Raw genomic sequence first — 12,154 nt, forward strand, 5'->3', positions numbered from 1 at the left:
AGCGCTGACTGTGTTGACTAAACAAAGCAGTTTCCTTCCTCCTGTCCATCTGATCTTTCCCTTTCTCTTATCCAAAGTCACATGCAGTCACACACAACTAGCATATATAACTTCACAAACTCTCATTTTCACTCCGACACAAGAACAAAGATTATATCAACCAAAGTCATTTGGATTCTTAAAAAAAGTTCAACTATAATAAGCTCAATAGCTCACTTAAAAATCACTCTCAATCTTGGTGAGATTTGTACTTTTGTTTGTTTAAGTGCTTCAGGGAAGGGTGTGTGTGTTTGTCCAACGCGGGGCAAGTGGAGTTACCAGTTTTTCCAAGCGTGAAAAAAAAACAAAAAACATATTGAATATACTAATGAAAAGACTGGCTTCTTTTGGAAAGAAGAGAGCAATTTCCTCAGACAATGGCAAACTTTAAGCTTTCGCATCTCCTTTTCTTTTTTTCTTTTTCTATCCCTCTGCATCGGAGTGGAATTTCCCTGCAGTGTGAAAGAGCCAGTCCATTGTGACGGCTCAGCCAGGCGTGAGCAAAAGCATTCCTCTGACCAACCATGCCACACAAACACACAAACACACATGCATAAACACCCATACACACACAACTGCACACACTAATGCCCCGCCTCAAAGGGCAGTTATGTCCGGTTAGTAGTTTGGTTGGTGGGTGGGGGCTGACATGAGGGTCCAGCTTTAGTTTCTTAATCTCATGACTGCATAACCAACTGAATTCAAAGCAAAGAAATTAAACAGATGAATCCCAAAAAATGTTTAATAAGAAGCAAACTGTTTTTTTTCTTTTGCACAGACCAAACATGAAGAGTAATAGGGATTTTACCTTTTTAAGCAATCTTTCCCACTCTTTACAAAAGCATCCAAAAGATTTGGCTGATTCTTGTTCAGACTTATGACTCAGTATTATGGCTACATTAGGATGAAAAAAAGGAGGAACAAAATCTGAGGAATGGCAGAATAAAGTTGTAATAGAAAAGAATAAAATAACTTTTTTTATTTGGAAAAGGACCTAATATTAAAATAATGTAGATTTTTGTGAAAAAAATGAGAAATATTACAAATGTAATTGTAAGTAGAAGTCTTGTAATTACGATTATAAAATTGTTATTCTGAAGGGGGGACATCAGAAGAGCCTCCAGCTGCCTGAGCTCATTAAAGGAACTTGTGGCATCTGGTTACACATAATTAAAAAATTTTTTAAAAATGACTGAATACTTCATCTTTCTCTACATCAGCACCACAGTGTCATAAATATCGGCACTCTGATATGACTGAATGAAGAATAGCATCCTCATAGGCAGCCTGATTATTCTCGTAATATTCCGTATATACTATATTCTTATATTATTTTAACTTTATTCTCAGCATATGTCTGTATTCCCAAAATCTCAATTTTCTTTTTTGTTTTCTTTCTTTGTCGTAAAAGGTACCTTTAAAGTCTCATAGTTTTTCTTTGGGCATCAATGGGAAATAAATCTCACCCAGAAAACATATAGGTGTGTTAGTCTGAAATGTTTAAGCAACTATTTGCTTTTAAATTCACTTCCGTCCTCTCAAACACTTCCAAATGTCAACACTACCTGAAGGAACACATTTTCACCTAAATGCACACAAAATCAGTTTTTTTGTTATGTTTACAAATCTGTTCCACCCTCGGCTGCTTACACCTTTCTGGTGCTTTCTTAACACACTCAGGTAAACATCAGTCTCAGAATCTCTTTTAGCTCTAAGGTAACATGTTCTCATTATTTTTTCATGTGAATAGATGGGTTATGAGCCAGTCTGATAAGTCGAAAGGGGTGGGTACTTGGATGATAACCACATACAAGCACAGAAATCTATGCTCACACCACCTCATTCCTCCTGAGTGAGAACTTTTGTTTTGGCGGGACCGCAGAAGAATGCAGACAAAGCAGACATAATATTTGGATTGCTGCAAGGTCTGTGTATGTGTGAGTGTTCATGTGCAGATGTGTGTGACTACATGCGTGCCTGTGTACATGCATGATGTGATCCGCTGGAGAAGGCCATGGCATTTTTAGGCATTGCTCTTATTATGAAAGTGGTGCAGAAATAACAAAGCTGCAACTAAAAGGACTGAAAGTGTGGTCCAACCCTGTTCAGATCGAGTAAATAGTGCTCATGACAGGAATAGCAGCGCTGATGGACAGCAGCAATAACCAACAGAGATGATATATATATTGAATAGGCCTATAAATATGGTGGAGTAGTTGATATCTTTAAGTTTGACCTATTTAATACACTTAGTATTTTCCGGAAAAATGTAATAGATGCATGACTGTTTTATATAGATTTGACAAGCTGCAGCTTTCTGTGAAATCACATTATTTGGATTTTGTGTGTGATAATTCAGAAATGGTCTCACATTGTTTTTAACTTTCCAAATTTCTTCTTTGCTCTCAGTATTTGAACTCATCCAAATATCAAAATGTTGAAACCCAGTCCTAATTAAACTGTTTTCTTTCTCCTCAGCAATGTGTCCGTCAGACCTCCAACAGCTGTGGAAGGAGGTGTCGGGCATCCAGAGCAGTGAGGAGGCCCTGAAACAGGCCGAGGGCCTGGACTTGAGCACCAACAGCTCTAACTCTACCTCAGCCTTCCCCAAAGCTGCCAGCGCTCACATCCCACTGCACAGCCTGGCCAACGGACAGAGCCACACCCCAAAGAGAGACAGGTACAGTGATGTCCAGTATGTCCATTACTTCAAGTATCCAAGTTTAGGTGGTTTGTGTGTTCTCTGTGTGACCCCGTAGTCCCTTTCTTACTCACACATTATTGCTATGTCATTTTCGGGCTTTTAACTTTTAGCTGTTCTTCCATAACTACGCACATAAACACAGGTACAAAACATACTCTTGCAGCATATCACACATCACCAGGGTGTAAATGTCTCTCAGCTCATTTGATAGGAGGTGTGTTGGGTTCAGTATGTTCTGTCAGTATGCTGTCAACCACGTGCCAGTATCGTAGGGAAAAGAGGCGAGCAAAGGAGACGAGACATATGAGCAGAGGAAAGGATGGAGGATGTAGGCTACCTGGTTAAAGAATACATTCATTTTGGGACGACATTTCCTGAGCAGATACGTTTCCTTTTAACTGTTGTGATCAGTGATGCATGTGCTAGGACTACTTTCTCTGTACGTTTGGGGGCTCTGTTGGTATTCCATGGCCGTGACACCACGTCTACATCTCATGGCCTTGTCTCCCTCTTTAAGAGCCCGACTGTTTGAATGGATATCCTCCTTCACCAAGGCAGACAGCGGCGATGACCATGCCCCCCTTTACTCCAAAGGCAGCCAACTTGCCAGCAGCCAGTGAGTAGAGCATACACACTCAAACATATACAAGTGAGGGGACAAGAGTTTGCACGTTATGCAGAGTCCCTAAAAATGTAGTCACTGCTTGATTCATCCAGCTTATTGGACGTCACATGATCATATTTAAGCCACAGAGGGCTGTTGCATCCCAACAGAGTTGTCTTTAGTAAGGAGCTAGCTTTAGCGTATTAGCTTGCTAAGATAATGTAGGGCTGATGTGGAGGAGAATGTGGTTGCCAGCAGTTTGTCATGTCTGCTGTCTGAGCTACTTCTGAGTTGACTCAACCACAGCCAGCACACACACACTCTCTCTCTCACACACACACACACACACACACACACACACACACACACACACACACACACACACACACAGATACGTACACACACAGCCAGTCTAACCTCAGCCAGCACATATGATCAGGAAAAGGCAAAAAAGCAAAGGGGAGACGGAGAAGGAGAGAGACATGTTTCCATCTGCGATACAAATGGTTTTTGTTAGACAACCTTCTGATGTTGATTTGGGAGAATCCCCATCCCAGCAAAAACACACACGCGCATGTGCACACACACACACATTCATAGTCATGTAAATATATGTGGAGACAGCAATTGCAGGCAATCGTCCAGGTCTGAACCACATCTGCTACTGGACCTGCTACACACACACATACACATACACACACAAATGCACGAATACAGTTATTTCACCCTCGGCCCAAACCAAACCTGGACCAGTTTTTTTATCACCACACACACAAATACAACGCTCATAAATATGCACCAATACCCACACAGAAAAACACACACGTGCACAAACACACAAGCTCACCACAAAAGAACAACCAGCACATGACGGCAGCCGCCACCAATCAGTCATGGCTGGTTGGTCCTGTGCCGACTCTGTGTCAGCTCCTGAAACATAAGAACACACAGCAGCACTAACACACACATGCATGCACAACACATATGCCAAGGACAGAGAGATAGGTCATGGACTTAGAGAATGCGCCTCTGAGGTTGCTGGAAGGATTCCCTTATTTGCCTGGCTTCTGTAACTGACCCGACTCTGCTCTATCCTCCTCTCTTTGCACTTGGCTTCTTGAACTGTACAAACTAATGACTTCTAACCAGATTCAGATGGCTGTAGTGATGCTTCTACTGATGCAGTTTGCTTTGCATGTGTGTGTTTGAGTGTGAGAGCATGGCTTAATAAAGTGTTACTTCTCAATCTGGAAAGGGAACTGGTTTTCTGAATCACTGAAGTATTTGACAAGATATGAACAATGTAACATATCTTTTCCTGTCTCATTTGTTTGTGTTTGCCTCCAACAGTCATGAGGAGCATGCTGGCTCCCATCCTCTCTACGGCCATGGAGAGTGTAAGTGGCCCGGCTGTGAAGCACTGTGCGATGACATGGGACAGTTCATCAAGTAAGTTACCAAACCAGCCAAAAATCGGAGTTACTGTGTAATGCGTGTTCTGTTTTTAGATGGACTTAAATACACCAGACACACACACTTTGTGTATGAGTTATTTGGACTTCATATGCCTGCATGTTGTGTTCTAGACTTCAGAAAATATGGTTAACGGTTTGTTTTGACCAGCACACCAACACTGTTTTCCATTTACACAACTTTTTATGGCTGCTTGTTGTGTTTACATTTACCTTAGAGAAGGAGACTTCTGTCTTTGTTTTAAACATCACACAAAAAAAACAATGGCAAAATCTTGTGCTTTTATCCCAGCTGCTACATTTCGGGAGGAAATGTACAAATGTGTTGTTGCACATCTAGTCACCACCTTCTCCTTAAATTTAGCTCTTATTTTGGCATTTATTCATTACCAATTCAACAAGGCAAGGATAGTGATGCTACAATTTGTGCTACATGTGGAGTGTCACTCGTGTAAATGGTAAATGGACTTGAGCTTGTAGAGTGATTTTGTAGTCTTCTGACTAGTCAAAGCGCTTGGACCTTACAGGTGACAACTACCCATTCAAATCCTGGTAGCAGAAGCTGCTATGTATGCAGTTGCCATCAGTATTAGCTAATCCCATTCATACACATTTATACACCGCCGACGAAGCAGTGAGAGCAACTTGGCGTTAAGTCATCAAACCCCCAACCTTCCTGTTGAGAGACAAACCGCTGAGGCACAGCCGTCCCCTATGCTATACTGTCTATGCTGTTTTGCATGACAGAAAATTAATCTTAATTAGCACATCCACATCCTTTTGTTTCCCAAAACCTCTCTCGCATTCATTCCAACTCTACATCCATCAGAATGTTTGCCAGTTTCTGGAGTCAGTCTGGTTAGCTGGTGCAGTAATTTGGCCTTGACATTCTGCCACCTCTTCCTCTGTCACACACACTCTGCAGTGGACTTCCCCATCGGCACTATGGCTGCTAACGAAGGCTTCACAAGCCCTTAATGAAGCCCTAAACAAACGCACACTCTCATTATCTATGTGGAACTCTTAGGTGTTTGAACAGCGGAGATATTAATAAGCTCGGGTGATGAAATACACACACACACACACACAATAATAAAAGTGTGCATGGTGATTGTAACCGCATTGGACAGTCAGATCAAAGCGTGCAGACAGGCTGGGAAAGTTTGGAGAGGAAAGCTGTTGTTTGGTGTCTCATTTCACATAGCCCCAGGGCTGATGGAAGGAGAGGGACTGATAGAGTGAAAGAGTATTTGTGTGTAAGAGAGGGAAGGAGGAGAAGAAAAAAAAGGAAAAAAAAGGCAGTGACAGATAATGCCGTCAGTCCGCCAGGCCTTAGCTTCCAGCTAGCCTTAGTCATCACCCCAGGAGGGGAAAAGGGTAGTGCAGAAGAACAGAGGAGGGAGACACTCCACTATTTAAGGCCTTTCTTCTCCTCTTTGCCCACCTCCCCTTCCTCCCTTCCCCCCGTCCTCTGGTATAATACTCTGGCTGTGGTCGGAGGAGCTGGTTGTAATGTGGGTTAAAGCCTTGTCTGCCAGCACTCTGAGGAGTAAACAGAGCCTCATTGTCGGGACACATCCAGAAAAAAATCCAGCTACTGTTTATGGCCCGACTTTAGAGAGAGAGGAGGGTTTTTTTGGGTGGGTGTGTGGGGTTGGGGGTTTGGTTGGAATGAGTGTGAATCATTGGCATTTTGGGAGTTGTTGCGGGGGAAGATGAGACTGGACAGAAGTGTGAGCGAAGAAAAAGGAGACTTAGCTAAAGAGAGAGAGTGAAAAAGAGAGGGAAAGAAAGAGTGAGAGAGAGGGGTGAGATCATGTTTTTGTTATTATTATCGTGCACTTGTGTTGAGCCGTCTATCTGCCTGGATTAGCCACGCAATGACATCATTGTTTTTGTTTCATTTCTAGTCTTGGCCTGATGTTGCCTAACTTTCTGCTTTCTAAAAGACACATTCACCCACCCACACACACACACACACACACACACACACACAAACATACATATGTAACATACATACAAGTGGCTTTCTGGAGATTATTTAGATTAACAGTTAACGCCACCAGATAACGGAAAACTCTCTCTGATCTACAAGCACACTCTCACACTGGGATATGCATGAGCACAAACACACACACACACACACACACACACCGGACAAGCAGAGGCAACCTGCGAATAACCTTGGCAATGACAGAGCCGAGAGAAAGGGATGGAGGAAGGGAGACAGGGAGGGGTGGGCTGGGAAAGATCAGAAGGTCCCGGGTCCTCCCACATTTGAGGAAACAAACACACATGCACACACACACATGCACACAAGTGTTAATAAGATGAGTGGAGTTAAGCTCACAGAAAGTCTTCATAAGATAAGGCTTTGTGCGATAACACATGAGCTCATATCCAGGTGGTTGTCTTGGATCAGGGCTCACCGAGCGCCAGTGAAGTATACACAGAAAAACACAGCTGCTGCGTCCTTCACCAGACAAAATAAACTCCCAAGATTAGGATTTATTTTTGTTGCACTCAAACAGCTCATAACTCAGCTTTAATAAAAGTGAAAGAGCAGAGTTTTGTTACTTCATCTGGAAGTTTCTGTGACTTGATTAAACGATGATTCTGTTGATTCTGTGTAACCTAGAAACCATCCTTAAATACCTTCTTTTTTTCTTTTTTTTTCAAAGTTATTTCCCATAACTGACTGAATGTTGATCCTCTTGCATTTCTCATCACCTCCAGGCACTTGAACAATGAGCACGCCCTAGATGACCGCAGCACTGCGCAGTGCCGAGTCCAGATGCAGGTGGTTCAGCAGCTGGAAATCCAGGTGAGTCACCCGCACACACTCACCTACCAGCTTCATTTTCATCTTCTCACAAATGAAGAAGCAACAACTGTTTTTGCCAGTCAATGGCAGCAACTTGTCTGAAGCAGGGCAAAGTTTATGGAGAGCAGTGGAGCTTGTAATTTAAAAGGAGCAGTCAGCAGGGAAGCTGCCATCACTGCTCCAATTATAAAGCTGCTTTGGTCACCAGTAAAGAGAGAGCGAGGGCTGAGAGGGGAGGAGAGAGAGAGAGAGAGAAAGACAAGAGCTAGAAAACAGGGGAGCAGGCTGCCTCTCTTGTTCTCAAAGTGGTTCATGCACGCAATGCTCTTGAAACATCTCGATGCTCTCCAGCGAAAGCAGAATGCCAACACTAGAGAAGAAGAGAAACACTCGTCTCAAACAGTGCATAAGGAAAGTTGCACATAAAGTGAAAACACAGTGGGAGCCTTTTCAAAACACACCTCGACATTGTTTCTAAAACTGAATACCCTGTTTACATCACTGCATGTGTATTTGTGTCCGGTATTGGGGTTAGCATTGTGTTTAGTTGTAGTAAACAGCGTTTAGCCGTGCCCCTGAAGCCACCACCAGAGAACACAAAGTGACAGAGAGGCAGCTGGTGTCACATCACATCAGGACGGCTGCCTCTCTCTCTCTTCCTGACATGTCACTTCATCCTCAGCAGTCCACAGCACGCGCATTACACACACACACACACACACACGTAGGCGACAGCACAGTCGCTGTATTTAAATGTCTCATATTTGCACATCGCTGCTGTGTTTGAGTATGTTAATGTACTTATCAGTCTCAGTGTAGATCCGTCGTTTCTTGAGGCTACACGTTTGTTCGCCAGCACCCCTGAACAAACACCCATGCAGGATGCAGCATTTCCACAGGCTGTAACAGCACACATTAAACGAAGTTAACAATGTCAAATGGGGACGAGTGTGTCTGCAGGCTAGAGTTAGTATGTGAGAGGGCTCTGGGTGCTGAGGCGATTGACTCTCATATTCATTTCTCTGCCTGAGGTGTAATTGTAATTGTAATTCTGTGTCAATATCACATTATATCAATCTAAGGGTTATGAAATTAGGCAAAGTGTTTTTTTCCCTCGATGATATCCATCCTTGTGTGTTTCACAGCTGGCGAAAGAGAGCGAGCGACTTCAGGCAATGATGGCCCACCTGCACATGCGCCCCTCAGAGCCAAAGCCTTTTAACCAACCTGTGAGTACACAGTGTAACTCTAAAACCCCAAGTCACATGACAATCTCTTCTGTACTGTAACTTTTCAACTTTCTTACCTCTTATTCATCTTAATGAGTGTATTTATCAGTAAACCTTCTTAGGATTTTACTCTTCACTCTTACTGTCTAGCTTGGTATCTACGCCCCCTATTGACCAGTTAGGGTTAATGTGTAATTTATTGACAAAGTGGACTACATTTTGTCTTTCTTTTTGTTTCAGTAGTCCTTTTCTCTTCTTTGCTCTCTTTCTCTTCATGTAAATCCTTCTGGTTTTGCTTCAAGAAAGTTGAAAATTCCAGCTTTGCTACATCCAAACTGTGTCTGAGTTGTGTTCAGCTTTTCAAACATTTTCGTTACTCTGCCTGTTGGATAAAAGACAGATCAACCAAAGAGGTCTAACACAGACTCTTCAATGTGTGCTGACAGAGCCATAGAAATGTGATGTGTGTGATTGTGTGCATGTGTCTGTGTGCGTGTCCACACTTGGCTTGTGCAGCTGTTATTAGGTATCTAATGAATATTTCATTATTCAGATTGACGAGGAGTCTTATTAAAATATGAAGATGTTGAAATTAATTGTCAATTAGAGGCAGAGTGTCTTAATTTGAAGGGATATAAATGGGTGCAGCCGAGTGGCAATGTGTGTGTGTGTGTGTGTGTGTGTGTGTGTGTGTGTGTGTGTGTGTGTGCGTGTGTGTGTGTGTGTGTGTGTGTTTGTGTGTGTGGATGATGTGTTGCTCGCTGGGGGATCAGCTGCTATTAACATCTAATGGGAAATCAGGAAGAGGCGTGTTCTGTCACCACTGGAGACGTGCCTCGGGGTCAGGGATTGGAGGAGGAGGTGCAGGGGAGGGGCCTCAGGAATGGAAACAAAGCTTGGCCTCAATTAACAGGGTTCGACTGTTGCCGTGGTGATGTGGCAGGGTTGCAGCGTTAATGAAGTACCTGTTAAACAGCTCCGCCCCCTCTAGTCAGCTTTAAATGGTACAGGGAGGGCCAAGTGAAGGGAAGGCGATTCATACATTTTACATATGGACAACACGCACACACACACACACACACACACACGTACACACACATATTGTGGTTTTAATTAGTCCTAAACTCGCAGCCCTAAAACGGCTGTCCCAGAGAGACTGGAAGTACTGGTTCTGTGTTTTTGTGTTTTTGTGTGTGTGTGTGTGTGTGTGTGTGTGTGTGTGTATGTGTGTGTGTGTGTGTGTGTGTGTGTAAGGCTCTGCCTAATTGGCCGTATTGGTCCATGAAGACTCCGCCACCGCAGAGTGCATGTGTGTTCCCTCCTGACAAACATGCTGTCGTGTGGTTTTGTATTTGTAAGTGCAGGGTTAATTGCAGCCAGCGCTGTGTGTATAAATATATGTTAAGTGTGCACAAGTGTGTGTTTGTGATTCTGTGCAGAAATGCAGACTGCATATAATAAATGGTGTGGAGACAAAAAAGGCTATTTTGTATGCTGTATTAGTGAATATAAGTGGAAGAGAAGTTAAGATAAGAGAACCTTTATTGATCCCATAACAAGGACATTTGCTTGTAACATCATGTCCAGAATCAGACTAAAGGAAAGCATAATGAAACAATTTACAGTATTAAACAATCAAACATCAAGAGATCTAATAAACAATGATACAAACAATAATATCAATTTCAAAATGTTAATTGGATAGTTCTTGGATGTTGCATCCTACACCATTTGAGGTGAAGTAGTATAAAATCAGTGCTTTGAAAACATTTCCATTTCCAGAAAAGTCGACAATTGCCCAACCTGCCGTCTGCTCTGTTTCATTTCTGTGCTCTCTGTATTTCAGAGCAGGGGTCCACTACAGACTTGCCACGTGAACTTTAATAAGGTTCTTACACAACTAGATGACAAAGGTGTTGTAGACGCGCTCAGTTCTATAAGGGAAACACCAGCCTTGTTTCATGCTTTGATATCACCTGACCTTGATCCTATTTTGTGTAAATGGTGCTTCTCTGTAAACAACAGCAGCAGATGATGAAGCTTAAAAAGTAAACAAGAGGGGAGCATTAGTCATATAAAAACTCTATTTTAGGTCACTGCAGTACAGTTTCTCTCCAATCCGTTTGATTTCAAAATAAAGTTTCTCATCCTTTAAGGCTGATGTGAATGTAATATTGAAACCAGGTAGCACAACTATGAAACCTTCTCTACACCAAAAAAAAGCTGAATTAACTGTCCTAATTTCTTTGCATGTGTGCCTTTCTCTAGCTGAACCTGGCTTCCAGTGGCTCTTTGTTAAAGCGGGACACTGATGCCTACCCAGAGGGTCTTCCTCACCCCCCGACCTCGGCGGCCGCCCCCATCACGCCTCTGCGCCAGGGACCCTCAGTCATCAGCTCCTCCAGCCTGCACACACACTCCCACTCCCACACGCACGGCGTTGGGCCCATACGGAGGCGCAACTCCGACAAGTACTGCACCCCCATCGCCTCAGGTAATACACACTCACACAGTCCCTGCCTTGTAACGGTAATGGACTTTGATTGGGCCAATTTGTTTTGCTTGTTATGTTTTTAAAGACTCCTCTCTTCTGTCTTTTGATAAAGAACGTTTCCAACACACATACAGTATTAACTTACTCCTGGTTTAAAGACGGTGAAGTGGCTCCACTCTTTTGGTTATCTTACAAAAGAAGTTCACTTTGACCTCAAATTTAATATCACATATCAAAGCAGTATGAATTTTAAAGTGTGGTTAAGAATAGTCATATTCATCCAGTTATTCACGCCTCTATATAGAAAAAGTATCTTACTGCTTTGAGTGCATGTAAAATAAATCACTATCTTTAAAGAAAATATGACCTCTTCAGGAGTGACAAAGAAAATCAGTGCTCACCGATTCTTCATGAAAAAAATGAGCTTACGCTTTGTTTTCAGTAACAAGATAAACCCTGCACACACACAGTATCATTCCACACATTTCTAACTCGTTCCATCTGTTCACATATAAATCTAATGGATGTGTTTAAGTATCATTGAGGCCGGGGTTTACTCGTATTTTTCTTTTGTTATTTATCTTACATGAGTTAACAACTTTATAAAAAAAAAAAAACTTGTCCTTCCTTTTTCAGAGCTGGCTCAGAACTGTGAGTTCTACAAGAACGCTGATGTCAGGCCTCCCTTTACCTACGCCTCTCTTATACGTCATGTAAGCCTCTTGTGATCCGTTTCACTACTTCCATTCTCCATCAATGTTCTTCTCTAAACAAACTTTTGTCTCTTC

General features: G+C 42.6%; 1 protein-coding gene across 5 annotated transcripts in view; it reads left to right on the top strand.

Annotated features, from left to right (window-relative positions):
• foxp4 (forkhead box P4) overlaps positions 1-12,154 on the top strand; it is a 138,006-nt gene that overhangs the window by 113,466 nt on the left and 12,386 nt on the right. For all 5 annotated transcript variants that reach the window (XM_079342554.1, XM_079342553.1, XM_079342555.1 and 2 more), the window contains 7 exons: positions 2,518-2,719; positions 3,261-3,359; positions 4,698-4,796; positions 7,556-7,643; positions 8,789-8,872; positions 11,141-11,366; positions 12,003-12,079. In XM_079342554.1, the coding sequence (XP_079198680.1) occupies positions 2,518-2,719; positions 3,261-3,359; positions 4,698-4,796; positions 7,556-7,643; positions 8,789-8,872; positions 11,141-11,366; positions 12,003-12,079 (875 nt within the window). The remainder of the gene's footprint in view (positions 1-2,517; positions 2,720-3,260; positions 3,360-4,697; positions 4,797-7,555; positions 7,644-8,788; positions 8,873-11,140; positions 11,367-12,002; positions 12,080-12,154) is intronic.

The sequence above is a fragment of the Symphodus melops genome, assembly GCF_947650265.1.
Source record: "Symphodus melops genome assembly, chromosome: 4".
In the NCBI taxonomy this organism is placed as follows: Eukaryota; Metazoa; Chordata; class Actinopteri; order Labriformes; family Labridae; genus Symphodus; species Symphodus melops.